This window comes from Pelobates fuscus, chromosome 10 (genome assembly GCF_036172605.1).
Source record: "Pelobates fuscus isolate aPelFus1 chromosome 10, aPelFus1.pri, whole genome shotgun sequence".
NCBI classification, from domain to species: domain Eukaryota; kingdom Metazoa; phylum Chordata; class Amphibia; order Anura; family Pelobatidae; genus Pelobates; species Pelobates fuscus.
This window is the reverse complement of record NC_086326.1, coordinates 96645752-96668652: the sequence shown is the minus strand read 5'-3', so window position 1 is coordinate 96668652 and position 22901 is coordinate 96645752. Positions and strand designations below refer to the sequence as shown.

The 22901-nt window shown below is 38.6% G+C and overlaps 1 protein-coding gene across 8 annotated transcripts in view; it reads right to left on the bottom strand.

Moving 5' to 3' along the window:
- Positions 1-22901, bottom strand: part of KCNMA1 (potassium calcium-activated channel subfamily M alpha 1) — a 536805-nt gene that overhangs the window by 108406 nt on the left and 405498 nt on the right. For 3 of the 8 annotated variants that reach the window (XM_063434221.1, XM_063434222.1, XM_063434226.1), the window contains exon 19: positions 14555-14722. The exons of the other annotated variants lie outside the window; for them this stretch is intronic. In XM_063434221.1, coding sequence (XP_063290291.1) covers positions 14555-14722 — 168 coding nt within the window. The remainder of the gene's footprint in view (positions 1-14554; positions 14723-22901) is intronic. 8 annotated transcript variants of the gene reach the window in all.

The window sequence follows — 22901 nt, the reverse complement described above, 5'->3', positions numbered from 1 at the left end:
AAATCGAGCACGTTCAATGTGTGTTAAATCGTGTGAAAGATTACTTTTATTTAAGGTAACAGCTTTTTTAAAAAAATATATATCCGTGAGTATTTGGTTAAAATCTCCACAAAAGTTTTTTTCTTGAATTATAAAAAATAATACAAAAAAAAAAGTTTAAGCAGGTAGGGAGCATAAGGTCCGTAAGAGATAGGTCAGGCTGGTCTTATTGTGTTATTAAACGATATATCACGGTCAATAGAATCCATCTTAATTAAAAGTTATAAACAAATGGTAGACTTCATTTGGCACCAAAAGGGTTAACGTTAAAAAAAATAAAAAAAATTTGCTGAGAAGATGCAGCTTCAACCTTTGTTCTGATTGCTCTGAGCCATCCACGGATGCTTATTGCAGCCGTCAGCTGCCGCATAGACTTAAACCCCGGCACGATAACTCCTAGTCTCATCTGCCCCTTGTCAAACCCAGGAAACTGGTTTGGGAGGAGACGCAGTGTGGCAGCTTCACTGTGGAACTGGAAGAGCCCAGACGGCCCCTGTCTCTCCGTTCTCAGGCAGAGCTAGTGATGGCTCCTTAATGCATTCCTTATCAAAGGTAATATTTCCCCTCCCTTCCTGTAGAATCCCTTATCAGGTCAAGTAAGCCCAGGAGAGAAAGCTATTAAAGCTACAGTCCTTCCGTATATATATTATGACAATGGGATATTCTAATTCCAATATAAAACTGCAGCAGTTCAGAGAACCTTAAAAACATATTATTAAATATTTGTTTATCACAGTGATCCGTATGATTGCCAAAACATGCATGCTATATATACAAGCTGGTACATACACCTACATTAACTAATTGCACATGTACCTATCATTCAATCTCAAACAATCAATTCCATAGAGTACTTCATGTTAAATTTAAATTACAGCATCCCTGTATACCTTAAGTCATATGTTTGGGTTTGGTTGCTAGGGTAAAGGGAAAATAGAAATGAGACCCATAACCAATTAAAGGGCTAGACTAGGTCTTGGTAGAATCATTTTCACTGTTATTCTTTGTCCATCAAAAATCTAACCCCCAAAAAATAAATAAATAAATAATTTAAGGGTTAAACAAAGTCGAAGTTTTGTCAGCAACATGACAGGAAAATAATTAAGAAATGCCTAAATCCTGTGGGTGTGCCTTGAGGAATGGATTGGTCTAGATAATTTAGTATTACTTCCTAATGAATTAAACATATATCTAATTTTAAATAAATGTAATTTTTAATACTCTACTAAAATGCTTAAAGGGACACTATAGTCACCAGAACCACTACAGTTGTTCTGGTGTCTATAGCATGTCCATGCAGACTTTTCAAAGAAAAGGCAGTGTTTACATTGCTGCCTAGTAACACCTCTAGTGGCAGTCACTAACATGGCCACTAGAGGTGCATCTGGTGTCAGTGTTGCACAGTGTGCAACACTGGCGTTCAGCATCTCCCCATTCTGCATGGAGATGCTTAACGTTCCCCATAGACATGCATTAATTCAATGCATCTCTTTGAGCAGATGCTGATTGGCCAGGCTGGTGTTTTGCAACGCAAGTGCAATAGCCTCCCAATGCTTTCCTGTAGGAAAGCATTGGATTGGCTGAGATCATCAAGTTTGATGATCTCAGCCACAGTGGTGGAAAAGGCAGTGAATGGGGAAAAAATGATCAGAATTGATGACCTAAACAGCCACACCAGCACTACAGCGTCAGGTATACGTATGTATTCCTGATACTATAATGTTCCTTTAAAGGACCACTATAGGCACCCAGACCACTTCAGCTCAATGCTCCTCTAGTTTTAACCCTGCAGCTGAAAACATAGCATTTTCAGAGAAACTGCTATGTTTCACTGAGGGCTAATCCTGCCTCTAGTGGCTGTCTCCCTGACAGCCACTAGAGGCGCTTCCGTGATTCTCACTGTGAGAAGACGCTGGACATCCATAGAAAAGCATTGAGTAATGCTTTCCTAAGGGCAGTTTGAATGTGCATTCGGATCTGATGTCGGCAGAGGGACGAGAGTTCCCCAGCACAGAGGGAGCCCGGCGCTGGAGAAAGGTAAATGGCTGAAGGGGTTTTAGGTAATGACCATCTAGTGCCAGGAAAAAAAGGTTTGTTTTCCTGGCACTATAGTGACTATAGTGCTCCTTTAAGTCCACCTTTAGTGCTTAAATTCCTAAAGTTACCTAAAAAAACTATAAGCAGCTTATTTATCAAATGAGATCTATATTAATATTTTTACATTTCATATATTTAATGTAATATGGCATGCTGCTAGGATTCCATATATTGCTAGTTCTGTCACCAATACATCTCAATGATCAGAGGAATGCTGGGGGCATCTAGACTATATAAAAAGTAAAGGGTAAGCAAAGGAGCTTCCAACTATAAACTTGTGAGGTATTTATGCAAAGCATCGGAAGGCTCATTTCCCATAGACTGAATAATTTCAGACTTAAGCGGCAACATCAGAATATAGGGGGATGAAGCATCATAAAATAATTTAACAAAGAATAAAATAAAACAAAGTAAAAATAAATAAATATGGACTGTGGGAACACATAATTTGTTCTTTGTAACACAGGTTTCTAAAAAAAAAAAAAACTAGAAGGGATACTGTGTTACTGCAGGAGATAATCTCCTCATTAAAATCTAGATAAAACCTAAAAGTGAAGGCCCTCTACCACTTACCAAAACCTTTTGCAATAGATGGTCTGCCATTCCAGCCGCTAAAGGGTTTTATTCCCAAGCAGGTTATATGTACACGCTACCTGTACTGCTACTGCCTAAGTGGCTTTGCTTTCTCAGCATATCCATCTATCTTTGTCTGTCAAAACTTTCCCATTTTACTCTATCTCATCTAATCCATACGTCTCAGCTCCTCCTGTCCGATAGATTAAGATCAACAACTGCTGCTGAGTTCTTCCTCTCTCTAATTAGCCTTGTGTATGTATCAGTGGGTAATTCTCTACCTATCACTAGTAATCTCTATCAACCTTTCAATATGCATCCATCTAGCACTGTGCATACGTCTCCCTCGATCCCTTACGTCCACCGTGCCTGATATTTGAGCTTGTTGTCTAACTAGGTGGCTGCTTTTGTTTCGAGACGGTGTACCTATCTCCTGTCTGTCAGACCAGTTTTCCCCATTTCCATTTAACTTCCAGGCACTGCACCTACCTATTAGTCTGCGTTGGACTAGCTATCAATCTCCAGCTTGCTTTTCTTTGTTTTTATCCTCATGAGATGTTTCCTACAGGGATTATAGGACCTGGAGCTGAGTTCTGTATACCCGTGTCCTGCCAGTCTCATTCAATCTCCCACCAAGAGCCATGCTAGATGCATAATGGTGTAGGGTTGGTACAGGACATCAGTTATTTTTATGCTCTGCAACCTAAATGTTCTGTGATATATACTTTGATATGCAGGGCCTCACGGAATTGTAAAAGGGAAAGTTCTAAAAAGAATTCAAATAATGTATTAAAAGGAAGATATGTTAGATTATTGACATTCTGATGTGTTTGCTAATATTTTTGGTCCAGTATTATTTGCACCTTTAAATCATCAATCATCCCCGTTTGTTGTGCCGGTGGCCTACGTAAGATCCGTTTAGCCAAAATGAGCACAAGAACATAACCAAAGGGTTAACCTGCTGCTCTGTAAATAAACACGAAAATATGAGATGAAAAAATGAGCAGAAAAAATATTTTTAAAGTGTAAGCTAAAAAAACAAACAAATGTTTTTCAGCAGCCATCTCTAAATTCTTTGCACAAGGTTTTTGCCGAAAACAACAGATACAATTATTAAAGAGGGAGCATTCTAACTGCCTCTAACCCACGGATGCTGTTGCACATCAGATCACAATACAATTCTGAATGCCTCACCGGCAGAAAATACACAACTTCTCGGAGACTGTTTTTAAGCAGAGGCTTTATCCTTGGATGTAAACACACAGTGAACCGCATTATTTTTTTTGTTCTAACCATCGCCTTTGGGGGACAGACTCTCTTGTCCTGCCTATCTACATTCCTTACAGCACACCAAAATAATTATGGAAATTCCTACTGAAATATACATGCAGCATATGCAGATGGAAGAGCCCGCAGAGCAGATGCTGTGCACCAACTTCCATAAATATAATCAGATCAAATCTAATGATGTGAAGGGCAAATTACCGGCCTAGGCCAGGAGAGGAAATTGGACTGTTGTCAAAAACAAGTACAATCCTATCTAGAACCTGCCAAGCGATGTTTGTTCGCATAGCAGGAAGTGAGCGGCTCAGAAATGGCCAATGCTGCATAGAAGATTGCAAAGTCTACACAACTGGCCTAGATCAGAGAAAGCTTAACCTTGGCAGCTCAGGGGTTTGTGAACTACACTTCCCAAGATGCTTGACCAGTCTTTAGTCATATATATATATATATATATATGTGTGTGTTTTGAAAAGAAGCCCTCATTCTTCTGCGACATGCTGTCTAGGGACCTATAAGGAAAGTTGCTGCACACACATATACTATATATATATACATATAAAATCTAAAAAAACTGAATGCCAAAAGACACAACAAGGCACAGGGAACATTGCTGTGAGTATTATTACTGTGGAGCTCTGGTATAAATTCAGATATACCAAGAACACCCAGCTCCTACAAAAGAGGGACATTAGGACAAAAAAGAGTGACAGAGAGACTAGGCCCAAAATAAGGTTGATTCCTCCTAAGTAGGGATACTTGGGAGGTATGTACATGTACGGACAATGTAAGTATTTGTGTACAAAATCTAAAGTCCAGATGATATAAACTATCACCTGGTTTAATTAATTTTTATAAAATTTGTTTTTACAAACTACTCACTGCGACACGTCTAAAACATGCGGTTTATTATAAATTGCTGCTTAGATCTAATGTTTTTAAACAGTATGATTGTGCTACCCCCAAAAAAATTACTAATATAAGATAAAGGGGACAAGCTATTTTTCTATGAATAGCTCTACACTTGTAAAGCCTTGTCTCAACAGTAAAACTGATGGAATTAATTGAATTATGGTCATACATGTGTACGTGTGTCTTAATTGCACTTGAACTACAAAATGATTAAAGGTATTGTTTAAACAAAAATACTTTTAATACAGTTTCTGGACTTACATTATTTTCAGCATTCACAGACTGTATTCTGTACACACAATGTGGTTTTACACACACACATTTTAAGAAAACTATAGGGGATTTTGTGCTATTTCAACACAATGTTATTCTAAAATCAATATAAAAATGGAATTCTTGCCCTGCAAAGTTTGAAAGTTTAATTCTATATCTAGAAACCAGCAAGTGCTAAGGTAGGTGATCTGTGCTCCGGCTCCTTTGGCTATTTAATTGTATAATACATTATATGGAATAGTCTTGCCCCCCATGCCTGGAGACACTAGGCTTACATTGTATTTTTAGTTTAACACAGTGCTTGCGCAATGACTGTACATGATGTGACCCAGGAACATCTATCTCAAGAGTTAAATGGAAACCATAGGTACCCAGATCACATCATCTCATTGAAGTGGTTTGGGTGCAGTGTCCCTGTCCCCCTAACCCTGCAAGTGAACATGATACAGTTTCAGAAAAACTGCAATGTTTATATTGCAGAGTTAAGACAATCCCTAGTGGCTTCCTACATGAGAACATCCATAGTCTTCAAAATCCACATAGAAAATCATTGATTCAATGATTTCCTACGGGGAAGCCCAAATGTGAATGCGCCGCTCAGCTTGGTGTTCCATCGGCGTGAGGTCATGGAAGGATGAGACCGAGAGAGCACCGAGGATTTAAGGTGAGAGAAAACATTTTTTTTTAACACAGTTTTGTATTACTAATGCTAAAGTAGTGTTCTTTTAAGTACACCTGACTCAACCCTGACATAAAGGATATAGAGTCTAATGCTTATCATTACATTCTGTAGTTCACATATACCAATGATAATGAGGCTAAGTACTGAACAGGTTAGAGATTAGTAATTTACATTACACTTAGCTCTCCACTGCCAAGGTACTGATTTAAAGAATAAATAAATAATCCAGAATACCACAATTCTTGTTTATTTGCATCACTAATCCAACATTATTCATGCTGCTGAGTTACCCTGGTGCCTTTTGCTTTGTTTACCAAGACCTGATTTAGTTCACAAATTTACAACGGAGTGCCAATAAACCCTGAATTAATCTAAAGCTTGCAATGAGCAAGGCACGTAGCACCTTCTGCAACACGTACAGTAAGCCACATGCTGCCCTTCCAAAATCAGTTTATTTAAACGTGCTAACAATGTTCCATTGTAAACTTATGGACAGGATTCTATAAATTGTTTGCTTCTGTATGCCTTAAAAAATATTGTTGCACTAATTGTTCAATGCTGCAGGATTTGTGGGTAATTAAATATATTTAATATTATTTGCAATTTAGATTGATGTACTTTGTGGGGTGGAAAAGCTTATCCATCCATTTTTGTCACAGTATATAGAACACATCTAGTTAAAAATGTGATCAGGCTACAATCTACCAGCACTTATTTAAGGAGAAATAGCTCCATCTAGTGGTTATGTTTATATTTGCAGAGTACTGCACAGTGCACACTATAGCTATATGTTTGCTACTGCCATACTGATTATTATGTTTATATCCTACAAAGCTCTTTGGCATTTTGGCTTTAGGGGAAACATGTGAACAAGGTGTGAGACCTTCAGGAAATCAAGCCCATTAGGACAATATTATTTTCTAAGATTTCCATGGCTCTTGAATGTTTTGCGAAGATTAATTGATCAGTAAGTAGCTCATGCCTGACCAAGTCTATAGGCAAACTAGTCTTCCAAGTCTTTATGACTAGAAATTGAAAGACAGTGCTTCTCCATACCATCCACACCTGAATGCAAGCATCTGGCATATTATCAGCATGGGGAAAATCACTGCCATTGTCCATGACACATGGTACTCGTTACTTTGGTCTTTTGGATACATCGTTCCTCTTCTGGCTGCTTCTTCGTTTGTTCTGATCACCTAACTACCTCTTTCTTTTCCTCAGACTTTTTGTCACTATTGATAACTACATTTAAGTGTTAATATTTATTTTTAGTAAATGTGATTTCAAATATACAGCTTTTAGTGTGCAGCTCTATTACCATTTGACTTGGTTATTAAAGGACCGCTATAGTGCCAGGAAAACACACACGTTTTCCTGGCACTATAGGGTCTCTAGGTCCCCCCCCACCCTCTGGGTCCCCCTCCCGCCGGGCTCTAGGGGTTGGAAGGGGTTAAATCTTACCTGTTTTTCCCCGCCGAGCTCCCTCGGCGCGGGGAACTCTCCTCCTTTATTTCGCCATCATCGTGCCGCATGCGCATTCAGTCAGTCCATAGGAAAGCATTCTCAATGCATTCTCGTCTTCTCACTGTGAAAATCTTAGTGAGAAGCGCGGAAGCGCCTCTAGCGGCTGTCAATGAGACAGCCACTAGAGGCTGGATTAACCCATAGGTAAACATAGCAGTTTCTCTGAAACTGCTATGTTAACAGCAAAAAGAGTTAAACCTAGATGGACCTGGCACACAGACCACTTCATTAAGCTGAAGTGGTCTTGGTGCCTATAGTGGTCCTTTAAGGCGGCAGTATAGGGTAAGGAACACAAATGTGTATTCCTATAATTATAGTTATAAATCCACCATTTAGGTAGTTGGCTCCCCTTACCTCAGGTTAGAAAGGTGATTTACTCAATTTTTCTAGAGCCGCTCAGGGTTCCTCGCGTCTGGCCCCGCTCTCGATTTAACTACTTGACTGACATTATCAGAATTGATGATCTCAGCCAATCACAATGCTTTCCCATAGGCGAGGCAAGGAGACGGGCTGAGGAGCAAAGCCAAATGCCGTCCTGACCAATCAGCATCTCCTCATAGAGATTCATTGAATCAATTTCTATGTGGAAAGTTCAGTGTCTCTATGCAGAGCTGAGTGACTGCATTACCATCTGATTGACTGCCACTGGAGGTGTTCCTAGGCTGCAATGTAAACACTGCCTTTTCTCAGAAAAGGCAGTGTTTACAGCAAACAGCCTGCAAGGACTGACTTTACTCACCATCAGAAATACAATAAGCATTGGTTTATTTTACTGATTTGCTTTAATTTTTTTCTGCTTATCTGTATATGTTTCTTGGTTGTTATCTTTACTCACAATAGGGTAAATTTGAGAATGCAGCTGAGTTTGAGAATTTTACCAGCTCAGGTAAAGTGTCCTAGATTTAGTAATGCCACTTTTCAATGCCGCAAAATGAACCAAATAGTCATAGGTTCATGGATGAATCATAATTTTAAATAATATTCAGCGGTGCCATTTGACTTTATACTAAAAGACAAGTCGCTGCGGTTATTAAAACATAAAGAGCAGGGGGCAGAGCCTAGCTGCAGAGGAGAGACGTTGCATGGCACTGAAGCTCCTGCGATTTAAACTAACTATCACCCTAATTGGGCTGACAAAAATTGTCCAAAATAGCTGCAAACACTGGGCAGAGGTTGGTGAGTCAGCATGGGTCAGAAGACCAAAAATGCAGAAGCCCGACTAGCCGAGACAGAGCCTCGATATCGGAGCCATGTGGATACAAGCTCACAGAGCTACTAGGCCCAAGATGGCTGACTACCCGGAGACATACTCCGAACTATCGGATGACTTCTCCCTGGGGGAGGACACACCCGGCTCACCCGGTTTAACGATGGCTGCAGCCAAACCTCTGGACCCTGATACTGCACCGGTCACTACGTCGGTGCTCAAAGCACTGTTGGCGGACCTCCAATCCACGATCCAGGCGGACATGACTAACCTCCGCACAGACATCCAAGGAATAATAGGTAGGCTGGGCGCCTTGGAGGACAGGGTCAGGGTTTGCAGAGCAAAAATGAAGAATTCGAATGGCGGCTCGCCTCCCTGGAGGACGCACGTCGGGCGTCCAACCTAAAAGTACGGGGAGTACCTGATAATATGCCAGTAGATGAACTACTACACTTCGTGCGAAGGCTCCTGACAGAGCTGCTATCGCCGCGGCAGGCCAAGGCCATATGCTTAGACGGCATCTTCAGAGTCCCAAGCGGTGGCCCCCCGTGATCTCATAATTCATTTCCAATAAAGGAAAGCAAAAGCTGCAACTTTGGCAGTGGTCAAAGACTGTGCCCAACACACATTTGAAGCAATGTCTCTTTTTGCGGACTTAGCTGGCGGCACTCTGACCTGAAAGAGGTCATTAAAACCGGTCACCACGGCTTCTTAGGCAACAGGGCACACCGTACAGTTGGCGCCTCAACCTCTGCCTACTCGTCCTGAAGGGTGAGGACCTGTAGGGTGCACAGGACTTGTTACTTACACTGGGACTGCCTCAGGATGCTATGCGCCACACGGCGCCTTCAGAAACCACCGGACCACAGCACAGAGGGGACCCGGAGAAGGTGAAAGCATTTGTGCTACGACAGCCCAGACACAGCTCCTCCACTACAGCCCCCCCACCCCCTCCCCGTCTGCTCTAAGTGTTTACGGGACGACACACAAAACGTAAAAGATGGACGGGTAACACTTCACACCTAACAACTAGGTACATGCCGTGCCAGCTAACTAGCTACACCAACTCTTAGTACAGCTCGTTAAACTTATAGTCAAGTCCACTCTATAGCTCTCGCTCTAGACGCGCGGACTAAGCCACTAAGCGTAACACACATCAGTTTCTATGCGCTTATTTTGAAGTCTACGTTTTACTCATTTCTATCTCTTTATACATAAAAATGTGCAATGTCTTTGATGCCATGTACACACATGTGACTACAATTATGTTCGCACCAGCTGTTGTGGCAGTGCAAACTCCATGTTTATTATCTTCACAAATAAAATGAAGAATTAAATAGAATAAATAAAGAGCAACTTCTACTGGACTTACAGTTAGCTCTTGTAATGTGCCATTACTATGAAAGTAAATGGGAAGGGGAATAAAGTATTTATTCATATAACTAATGATTACAAATTGTCATAGCAGTGTAAACATGCTTTAATATGACTATTCTTGTCATTAAATATTCTGAGTATCTAAATATGGATTCCAAAGATAGAATATCCTAAAGAAGGGCACTTGGAAAGTATGGGTGAGTGAATGAAGCTTGAAAAAAATAACAAAAGAAGAAAAATAAACATACTCTTTGAAGGTAAATCTAATGAGACAATAAAAGCTGTCAGCAGTTACTGATGCTGTTACATTTCTGACATTACACCTACATTTCTGACATTTTAATATCACACGATATTTTAGTTTGGAGAATAGATTTCATAACTGAGACTAGAAGTATTAGTAGATAATAACACTTCTTTGGGTATCTGGGGAACATCTATTGTCTGAAATTATTATTTAAGTCATGAAACATGTCAGCTACGTGTTTTCTTCCGACTACAGAAAACTAAACACGTGTTAATAGCACATGAATATATTTTTAAATATATACATTCTACAAGTAACTTTCTTCATCTGGAGATATATGCCAGCACACAGAATATTGCTGTACTATCTCCAAATAAGTGAGATATGCCAGATCTAGCCACTAATAACCTTCAGCAGTTGATTAAGGAATTCAGAGGAAGAATAACTATCTGTTCTGAATGTTTTCCTCCATATATCAGCATAGGTCAGAAAATAGGTCAGTGACACAAGCCCTAAAAATGACAATTTCCTTTTGGTGGCATGTGATGTCTAGAGAGCACTGAGAGAGGGGGTGCCTTGCATACCCTCCACTGGAGACTGGGGAGAGGACACAGAGCCTGCTGGGGACAAAGTGTCAGGCAGGGTAAAACCAGCCAAGCTCAGAAACAGACATAAAGCAAACAGAATCTACAAGTCGCCTCGGATAAGGACCTATCACTAGAATACAGCATTCATGCTCTTTTCCTGCAGGCACATATTCAATGTGGAGAGAGTCGGGGTATACGTTAGTGAAATCCCAGAAGACTTTGCAGGCTGTATGCTGCATGGTTAAAATGCCTGCACATAGATAGACTGTAAGCTCGTTTGAGCAGGGTCCTCATCAAGCTATCGTTCCTGTAAGTGTTCTTGTTATCCTATTTGTAGCTAAATCCCCCCCCCCCTCTCATAATTTTCTAAAGCGCTACAGAATCTGTTGGCGCTATATAAATGGCAATAATAATAATAATAATAGATATATTTTTATTTTTAAATGTGAGGTAATGGTTGGCATGAGGTTTGCCAACGCACAGACATTGTGTGTGAATATACATAGTTAAATATTATTGTTCCTGTATTTCACACAATACAATTAGAGATGGTTATTGAGACTAGGGCATTTAACATGGTGCTGTTTTGCTCATAGTTTAGATAAACAGAGACTGACTGGCAAACAGAAACAAACAGAAACCTAGACAGATACGTAAAATAATGGCCTAGATCAGGAGTTTAAACAAACAATAATTATTAAATTCTGTAAGCTTTGAAGTTGCTGTTTCGGGAATGAGTGAGTGTGCTGGAGTGTGCACAACATATATATTTATCATTATTCCCCCAGAACGCTTTAGCATGAGTTTTTATTCTAGATGAAGACAAATGAAATAAATATAACTATGAATTATGTAATTTAAAGCACTCATTGTATCCCCACCAGAAGGATTACAGAGAGTAAACTGTAACAGGAAGCAAATCTGAGGTATGAGAGGGCTGTGAAAGAAGCACATAAATTGATTATTCATAAAACTGTGGCTGTTCATTGCAATCACGTATCAGCCATATACTAATTTCTCGAATTAGTGCGTAACTGTCTGTGCTCTATTTATTTCACAATACATGTTTATGTTTGTTATGTATCAAAAACAAGGACCTCGAGATGTAAGCACACTAAGACACCTACTGGAAATCAGAATTGATTTATTCATAATAATATATTATTTTGTTTTACAAAAATAAATTAATTCAATAATTAATCCCGGTTGATCGCGTATATTTTACAAATGGTGATTTGAATGTATTTCTAATACCTGACCATCATAAAGATTAGACTTTAAATAATTAAATTATAAGCATCACAAGCTGATTCTCACTCATTCTATTTTTTTTATATGTTGCAAATGTGAAGAAATGTGAAGAAATGTAGAATGCAGTGTATTGATGCAAAGACTCTGCTCCTATACTGCCTTCTTGTGTCTGCAGGTGGAAGTGTCTGCGGGTGGAACTCAAGAATCATATTCTGGACAGCATTTTATTTCATTCTTACGAATCAGGTGGGTTGATTCAACTGCAGCTCATGTGTTACAAAACTCAATCTGACCTGAAACAGCTGTAAAATGTGGTATTTGCAATAAACTAGTGTTAAGGAGGGCTAGTTGGTTTAATTATCACTTATTATCTTAGCAGTCCGAATAAAAGATATACAGCTCTTTTCTAAACATGACTTTAGAGCAACTAATCTTGTATTATATGGCTTGCCATCATTAAGCTTTTTGTTTAGCTTGCATTAAGACTAATGGTTCCATGAAACATTCTATCTTGTCAACTGCGCTGCTAAAGGCATCATATACCTAGGAACATTAATAGCAAGTCCAGTTAATTGACACAGAGTTTAAACCTCAGAACAAGGGTGTTTGGTTTGTGAAATCATTATGTTTAGTTGAGATAGTGAAAGAGATGAGATTCTCGGCCACAGACTTTCAGGTCATTACAAGTGGTTGTTTGTGTGTGTGATTTTTATTAGTTTTCTTGCTTTAATTAATGATCTCTTTGGGATTTGAAACCAGGCAAGACCTTGTAATGATCTAATGGCCGTTAACGAGCATCATTGGCCTTAACATCAGGAGGCAATAAACACAGAAAGTCACTATGCTTTCTCCTGGATGCTAATTAACCAGGACTGGAGAGATGTCTAGAGGATGAAACAGGAAGAAACATGATCTGGGGGAAAACTCAACTGGTTCCTTGAGGACCCCAGATGCTGCCATATTTAATCAGAGACCAGCTCCACCTTTCATGTCTGGTCAGGTTTAATGAGAGGTTTACACGGCACCTTCAGTTTGTATTGAGTCAGACCTGTCAAGACAGGCTTTCTCTCCCCACCAAAAAAACACTTCTCGTTAATCCCACTGCTGGAATCTAACAATGCAAATGTATTAGATTGTTTGCTAATTGGTTAACAAGCTTCCAGACATTGCTGTGATTCCCAGAGAAAAACAGCATGTATTGGTTATTGACTACTGCACTCATGACATGTATTTATCTACGTAAAAAGGAATGCCTTTTAATTTAATTTAAGCACTGCAAAAATTGAGGAGGGGAGGGTGTGAGCTAAAAGTAGATTCCCAATTTTTGTCCCATGATGCTTTTCCAAGGGGAAGTATTTTATTGGACAGCTCTAGTATAGAGCAGTGATGTCATTCCATTAGAAGGTGCCAGGGATTATGCACTTATCTATGGACCAAAAGGTGACCAAGCTTCATCCAAATGGACAACAAAAGTTCAAGTGACCTGTGATTCACTGTGACCCCTTAGCTGAGCATCGCAATCTGCAACGAATCACTAAACATGAAACTAGAATTGTAGTAAAGATAGGTTGCTGTTGTTTTAATATCACTGGTTACAGACATATTGCAAACCACTAAATCAAATTTATCAGCATAAAAACAAACTGGACAACAGATCAAGAACCGCACACGCCTTATAACAATAGATCAAGAACCGCACACGCCTTATAACAATAGATCAAGAACCGCACACGCCTTATAGTCTGTTCTTTTAACCCACATTTTCAAAAACATTAACTCTCCTCTGGTCCTTTACTTTCCAAACCTTTCCAAGAAAACCTAAGTTTATCACACTGTTTCCTTGTGTTAACCTCTCTCCTGACCTACTCCAATTTGGTATATTGGTTATTGCCAAGAGACTCGGAACGCCATCCTGTGGTTCTATGTCAAGCCTATCTCCATTGATAATGTGGAATTAATACTTCCACATTACTACTGTCATGTCTGTCCAAACTGGATGGCTATAATTGGCTAAAAATGTCTAGATGCTGTTTATACCTTTTAGGTCTAGAATGATAGGAAGGAATTATCCAAAATCCATGGATTTTAATTTACAAGTGCATGCTATTATTCCATGTATGTTTTTACTTTAAATGATTATTAGACCCAAGTAAAATGTTTGCTGCCCTCTCAGAATTCTATGGGGAGAAAACCTTACAGTACTTTACTATTTTGATGAAAGCATTACAGGTACAATATGTTGATGTGTACATTTACTTCTTTTCTCCAGTTCTCTCTTAGAGAAGACAACATACAAAACCTTTTTCAGCCCGGATGTAATTCTGTTCATTTAGAGAAGCGAACAAAAGTTTCAAATAATTTCAAATTAAGAAAGACATCAACCCTTAACCAATATCACAGAAACACATATTACGACACAAGACATGGCCAATGTCACATTTACACACACTAGCACGCACACACAAACACGATACACGGAACGGCATGGTTCAGGAACTTACAGCCACGTAAACTGGTGGAGGAATCATTAACAGACACAGGAGAGTGGGTGAAGGCTTTTTCAAGGGTCCCCATGTTACTACGCATAGTGCCTGACATGCATGAGCAGTCTATTTCACAGCACCCCAAACAACATGCCTGTATCAGCCTCTTGCGGATGGACATCTTTGCTAAAAATCATGGTAATGATGAGAGGGAAAGTAAGAGTGGTAGATTAATGCAGGGTACATAGAAAGAGACAGACACTTATATATAATCATATATATAGTTAGACACAGATGCAGCTTAATGCAGTAATGAACAGCAGGACATTTTGTCTAAGCCCACTAGGGAAAGATGATATGCAAAGGGAAGAATTCTTTAGAGAGTCTTAAAGGGATGTAAAGTGCAGAAAATATTTTATTCTATATTCAATGAGGGGTTGTATGGAAAGGATTGGTAATAAGTCTTTGAAAGGCTTGCCACCAGATTTGAACAAAGATTTAATATAAAGTAAAAACAGACTTGTACACCTACGGCTTGGAACCCTAGTGCTTTAACACTTTAAAACCTTACAGATTCAGTAATAAGAAGATTAAATTGTTCTATTATTCTTAATTTGGTTTACTTACATTTTTTATGTCAACTTTTATTTTATTTTTTTGTGGCCCGGTGACCATTTGCCACACAAAATGGTTTAAAGGGACATAATATATATTTTAAAAGTGTGGTAACACACAAAGAAAGTCAATAGTACGGTTAATATTAGACTGTCAGGTGATTGTGTTTATCGTTAAATAAGTGTAGTCTCTGTGCATAGTTTTTATACCAGAAGGAATGTATGCAGGGCTGCCATCATGGAGTGTACAATCCCGACACATGTAAATGGCCGGGCCCCACCAAAAAGTTCTTACTATACAGTAAGAACTAGTTGGTCTCTGTCTGTCTTCTTGCAGGATTTCCATCAGGGGGTGACAGTCAGTACTCTGTTAAGGAGCCTGGTCGATAATTGGGGCCTGCATGGAGTGAGCTCCTTTCAGCTGCAAAACTGTAATAAAAAACATGGCTGAAACAGCTTAAAGGTGTATATGCATATGTATTTTGTGTGTTTTAGCAATGTATATGCATGTAGTTGGACGTGTTTAATAGTTTATGTGGGTATAGCTGTGTGTGCACTTGTTTTTGTGGGTAGTTGTGGCTGTAGTGTGTAGGTAGCATTATATGTGTATGTAGCTAAAGGCATGTTTAGGAAAGCATGTGTGTGTTTATCAGTGTGATTGCGTGCATATTTAACAGAGTGTGTGTTTTTGTGTGTGTATTGAAGTGTATGTGTGTATCTGTAGCTGTCCCGTGAGAGTGCCTGGAATCCATACGTGTGTGTGTGTGTGTGTGTGTGTGTGTGTGTCTATGAGTGTTTGCCAGAATATCTTGGTGGGTGTGTATCTATGTCTGGCAGCCTAAGTGTATGTCGGGAGCCTAACCTTTAGCTTTATAAGGGGCTCCACAATTCTGATGGTGCACCTGAATATATCAATGCAAAAAAATAGTTACTAGCATGACCACCATCTGGGGGGTACAGACAGTACCCTGCTAAGGGCCCTGTAGCACTTGTTGGTCCGGTTGAGGAGATGTGCTATCAGACACAGGACAGTGTGTGGAAGAGCGGGGACATGGTGCTTCATATCGCCGCTCTTAGAATCTCACACTACACTGCCATGCTCGAGATCGCTAGCTGTGATAAATGGCACCTGAGGTAAAACTGCCTGGGGAAGAGAAGGTCAAAGGGGGTACGTATGGCTGTGGAAGGAAGTGGTTGTGGATCTGTGTGCATCTTTGGCTGTATGCCAGTTTGAACGTTTGTTTGCCTATCTATACGTATGTAAATGTATATGTCTGACTCTCAAAATAGGAAGCAGTTCCTTATACTGCATTCCTATATTACATATGGTTTACATCTTTTTACTATAAAGTATATCATAGAGGTGTACACTTCACTCTGTCTGTATATAACAGATTAGAAGACGTACACACCTTATATGGTTGTATTTTTCACAAAATCAGGTGACTTAAATTCCATCACATTATAGAGAATAGTTCTACATACTATATCTCTATTTTATATGGTTTACAACTTCACCTATGAAGTATAACATTTGGTGTGTACTCCAATCATTCTGCCTGTAGCAGATTTAAAGGTGTACACACCACACATTACTGCTGTACTGTTTTTCCCTGAAATATTGAATTACGCCTTGGTCTATTTCTAACTATTAATTTCCTATTGGTGATACATCAAAAGCCATTTTAGGTGGATTAGCTCCTGGAATACATACACCAATTCAGGTTGTCAGTTTTACTACTGACTCTATGTGTGTTTGACAGGGTATAAGTGTATGAATCTGCCAAAGAATTTGTAGTGTAAAAGAGTGCATTTGACATCTGGGCATGTGTGTCTGACAGTGGGAGTCTGTTGTGTGGCTAACAGAATGTAGGTTTAACATTGTAGACATTGTGTATGTGTGAATGACTCTGTTGTGCATGACATTGTTGACATTGTGTACGTATGTCTGTCAATGTGTATGTGTGTATTCTGGAAGTGTGTGTGTATGACAGATTATGTGTGTGTATCTGTGTATAGCAAGAAGTGTGTACCTTGGTGGTAGTAGTGGGGGGTTTAGGAAGGGGAGCCCAGCCATTTTTAAATGGGTTATGATATATTTGATGGCAGCCCCTCAGTGTTAATCTGCATATGAAAGTTTAACCCTAAAGTGACTGAGTGCCCAATATCAGCACCAAAGAAAAGCCTCAATTTATGGTTTGTTTGGAGTATTTGTGTTAAGTAATTTGAAAACATAATGCAAAACAAATAGGATAGAGTCTGTGTACAGAAACCGTGTGGCTGGCATTTCCAAGAGGCCTGCAGAGAGCAAGGTCTGAGTGGGCATGGAATGGTGATGGCATTCATTTACATGCAGCAATTCAGTTTAAATATATATATTTTTTTTTCTCTAAAATGATAAGTAATCAGAAAGTCCGACGATGAAGAGAATAAAGTCAGTTAGTGAATGAACAATAACAAGTCCTATGTTATGGATTCCATGCAACAAGTAGGTTTTCATGCATCACATGCTTTACTAAATACAATCGCTGCTGCAAACTCTTTAGCAGTGGAAAGGAAGTACGCAGTCAGGATTCAGAGCTGTGCAAAGTGTCTCCAACCTCTTCACAATCATTAACCTAAGTTTCATTATTGTATCCAGAATAATTGAGCGACACCAAGCTAAGGTGGTGGTGTTTACTTATTAAATAATCAACGCCTATGCATTATCTGACTTGTCTGTGCTAAAGAGCACAGTGCGGGGATGTAGCCTGACCCAACATGGTACTGATGTACATTGGAGCAACAACAACAACAAAAAAACACTCACTCGTCACAGATTCTGATTCTAGAACTAAATGATGGCTTTAAAAATCTGTCTGTTGCTGTGGAAATCCTAAAAAAAAAAAAATCTTGTTCATATGCATTCAGTGCTTTTAAGACTTTAAAACAACGGGCCACCCACTGCCTTAAAACAACTTTAAGATATATATTATAAATATATATACTATTTATATACGGCATATATATATATATACACACACACACACACATACACTCATATACACACATGTATATTTCCACAGTAACCCTGCATACAGTACACAACTTTGTTATGCTTTCAAGCCGTTTCCTTGTCTATGTTATATTTGTTCTCCTCTCTTCTTTTGTTAGCATTACCCATATAATAGTAACTGTGGTGATGTTATGTGATTAGATGGTGTGTGATTATTGTACTGATTTCTACAAATCAACGTCATATCAAAGCCTATCATTTGTTAACCTCATACAAATGTATACAGAGCCAGTACAAACAGCTCTCTGCTAACCAGTAATTTAAAAGTACTGTATAATGTGAATATAAATGGTGCTAAAAGTTGTTACTATTATTTTCATTAAATTTCCTTTTAAATTCAGTGTAGGGAGAAAGCCTAGCCCAACTGGATCAGTAATGCACAGTACTACGAGCAGTGCTCAGCAGCAGCAAGCAACCGTGGGACTCGTTTTCCTGTAGGTTGCATAGAATGGACAGGGAGGGATGTCCTGTCTAAGGTTGCATGCCTGATGGGGAAACCTACTCTGTCTGTTAAAATGTGTACCTCCTGCCCAGTGTTTGTTGAAGGGAACAGAGTCTGTGGATCTCTGGGAATGTTGTATTCAAATCTTACAGTGCATGATCTTGCCACCTCAGACTGGGGCCAGAAGGGGCAACTCATAAATAATACACACACACACACAGCTGCATACATGCTAGCCACACTACTACACTTATTGCAACAGAACACTGTCCATGCACACACTATTATACACAATGCTTCCCACACACTTCACACAAACTACTAGCCACACTGTACACACACTGCTACACACACTGCTGCCAACACTACACAAATCCACTACCACACATACTGCTACCCACACTACTATAGAACACTGTCCATAAACACACTACTACACATACTGCTAGCCACACATACTGCAACCAACACTGTGCACACTCACTACCATTCATACTGCTACACACACACACTAGAAAACATGCTGCTGCCCACACCGTTACACACACTCTACACAAAACATACACTTACACACATATATACACCGACAGAACACACACCAGTACACACTGCTACACACGCACACACATATACATACAAACACTCTATAGGTGTGTGTGTGTGTGTATATATCTATATATATATATATATATATATAGTGTTCAAGTAGAGATTGTAGCCGTATTAGTCCAGCGATGTAGATGTAAAAAACAGATACAATTCGTATCTTGTAATACCTTTTTTATTGAACTAACAGCATTTTTTAATGACAAGCTTTCGAGAGAACCTCCCTTTCTCAAGTCTGAAGCATTTCTGAGCAAAACGACACATAGAATTCAAAGTTGAGTTGTGATACAGGGGTTAAAGCGACATGAGTGTAGATAAGACACAGGTTTGGTAGAAAATAGACACCATTCTTGCAGAGGGTCCTAAATATCTTTCTGAAGAGCAGAGTGAGGGGGGAGAGAAGGAAAAGAAAAACAAACAAGCAGACAGTGCAGAGGGTGGTACACTGGTGCATGTATAAAGTGTACCACCCTCTGCACTGTCTGCTTGTTTGTTTTTCTTTTCCTTCTCTCCCCCCTCACTCTGCTCTACAGAAAGATATTTATGACCCTCTGCAAGAATGGTGTCTATTTTCTACCAAACCTGTGTCTTATCTACACTCATGTCGCTTTAACCTCTGTATCACAACTCAACTTTGGATTCTATGTGTCGCCTTGCTCAGAAATGCTTCAGACTTGAGAAAGGGAGGTTATCCCGAAAGCTTGTCATTAAAAAATTCTGTTAGTCCAATAAAAAAAGGTATTACAAGATACGAATTGTATCTGTTTTTTACATACCGTACATATATATATTTAAAACAATTTTAGCATTTTCAAAGGGAGCATTTGGGGGTGTTTGAGAGTTTTGCTTGTGATGTAAAGCTGGCCTAGATCATGGAGCGTGTTAGATATGACTAGAACATTAAGCTACCACATGCAGTGGTCCTATACAAGTGATTATATTAAAAGTTCAATTTTGATGATCATTTTGAGTTTTCTCAAATGTCATACTTTACATACAAGTAAAAAAAAAAAAGTGAATTCATATTGAAAAGATCTTTGGTTATGTCAGTATATGGATATCTTACATTAGTAGTTATTAAAGTTACAAAAATATTAATCAAAAAGAGCAATGTTTATATTAAATCAATATAATTCAGCATTTACATAACTGGGCCATTCAAAAATGCATCGCAGTTTGTCATCAGCGCAGGTAAAGTGACAGACTGCAGTAAAATATAACAAAATGTTCCCTTCAGCCTAATAAAAACAGTAATATAATTTCAAATATATTAAGCTTTAGAAACTTCTATTTGTGGACGTTAATGGTAATTAGGCACAAAGCCATAGTAAGAATTGCATTTGGTGAAATGTTCCCCTCCTGCAAAATTAAAATTTCAACGCTCTGCAAATTGTGGAGTGTTTTGTGTTATCACATTGATTTTAATAGTGTTTGGTGCATTGGTACTTGTCGTTTCACTGTGTATGTAAAGCTTTGGTGTCATGAGCTGGAAACCTGTGCTTCTAAAATATACCACTAGTTTGTGTGACAAAAAAAAAAAAAATACAAAATCAAAATAATGGATGAAACAAAACCATTACTAATTGTCATTATACAGGTCTGGATTTCAAATTGTCTGATAAGCTTTCCAAACGATGTAATATTTTTTGAATAAACTTTTAAAATTATTTAATATTATGGCAGATATTTAACTTTTGTAATATTTTGATTATTTTCTTCATATATTGTTTTTTTTTTTTATAAAGATGTAATATATTATTGATATTTTAGTATGCTGGAAAAAATCATTTAAAAAACGTTTATCCACAAATATTAAATCATTTGGAAAGCTTATTCAACAATATTACATCTAGGCCACGATGTGCTGTGTTCACATGATATTGCTCAATGCAACAATCAATGATAACTTACTCCTTTATATTTATTTTCTCTTAACTGTTAATTGTCTAAGTATAAAATCTAATAAGCAGCAGGGATATGCGAGAGGATGGAGACACTTTCTTTTTGCTCTGCTTAAAAATGGTAACCAAATTTAACAAAGCCAGGCCATCTCTGGTAGCAAAAATGCGTTAAGAACATCAGCAATTTGCAACAAAAAAACTTTAATTACTTGTACTGTTGTAAATTGAGCCTTGGATGTTCTAGCTAGCCCGTATGATACCAGGGAATGACCACCCAACCCTTTTTAGGCGAGACACTCTATCAGAGAAATGTCTCAATATGTTGCACAATTCTATTATACAAATAGAATCCACTCAGTTCTGGGGAGATCGTTCTAAGAGAAAACAAGCACACGTTCATTGGGGTTCTTAGTTTGAGACTTGCATACCTCACTCCGCACATGGATCAAACAACAAATTATTACAAAAAAATACGTAACAAAACATATATCACACAAAAATAGCTTGTATGGTACCAGTCACAGATGTCTGTGTCGCTGCTGGCTTCAGAAATGCAGGGTTTTTTTTGTTTTGCTTTTTAAGTTTTGAGCTCTGTTATAATAATCAAAGCTTAATGCCCAGTGTAAAATGCATAGGCTATATTATTTCCCCCTATTAGAATATTCACTTTGGAATCACAAGCTTGTAAAATACTAGCAAAGGTGGTCAATGTACTAAAAAATTGACAGTAAATGTAAGATTACTTTGTTTGATAGCTCGACTAACATTTTTAGTGAAGTAACACTTCCATGTTATTAAAATAAAAGGTAGAGTGACGTTCAAAGTAGACTTGCCACCTTCCTAGAGATTCTTACTTTAGTGGATATCTCCTGCTTAGCCAGGTTTTCAATCCTACCAATTAAAGGGAATCTTCCACCAATAAATATATATATTTATATTTATGTTGCTTAACCCCTTAAGGACCAAACTTCCGGAATAAAAGGGGATCATGACATGTCACACATGTCATGTGTCCTTAAGGGGTTAAAGGAATGCACAGGGCACCAACACAACTTAAATGAACATGTGTTTTTCTCAACATTCAAATCTCCTTTGGTTTTAGAAAATAAAAAAAGACAAAAAATGAAAAACACTAAATAAAAGTGTTGATATTTTGATGTGTCCTCCTTTTCAGAAATGACTTCCTGACTGGAAGGTACACCGTGTAGCTCAGCCAATGAACGATCAGTATGAGCTGAGCTGTTGACTTGGCTCTGCCCTCAGCCACTCACTATTCTTTTATTATATGTATAGTAGTTTAACACTGTGCTAAGAGGAAATTTAATACGAGGACAGTGTTTGGTTTTAAGGAGAAGTATGTCAGAGCTGAGTATGAACCCTGAGTATTTGATCTGGAACATGTCTTGTAAATAGACAAGGTGTTACTTGGAGATGAGGTTATACAGAAGAAACCGTGAAGAAAAATTTTTTTTCAATCAAAATAAAAGAGAATTGAACGTGGGGATAAACACAGAATGAACATGAGGCCCAAACCCACCAAATGCATTTAGGCTGTGCTGGTATCCAGAGTATCCTTTAGTAACATTCAATAATGCAACAGTTGCAAACAGAAAATGATACTTTGTATTTAAAGATGAGAGAAAAGAGAAACAAAAAATTAGAGGGGGCTTTGCTTGCTATTTATCGGTCACGTTATCTGTCTTTTTATAAGCAGATTGACAATGCATGGAAAGTGCTATGTAAAATT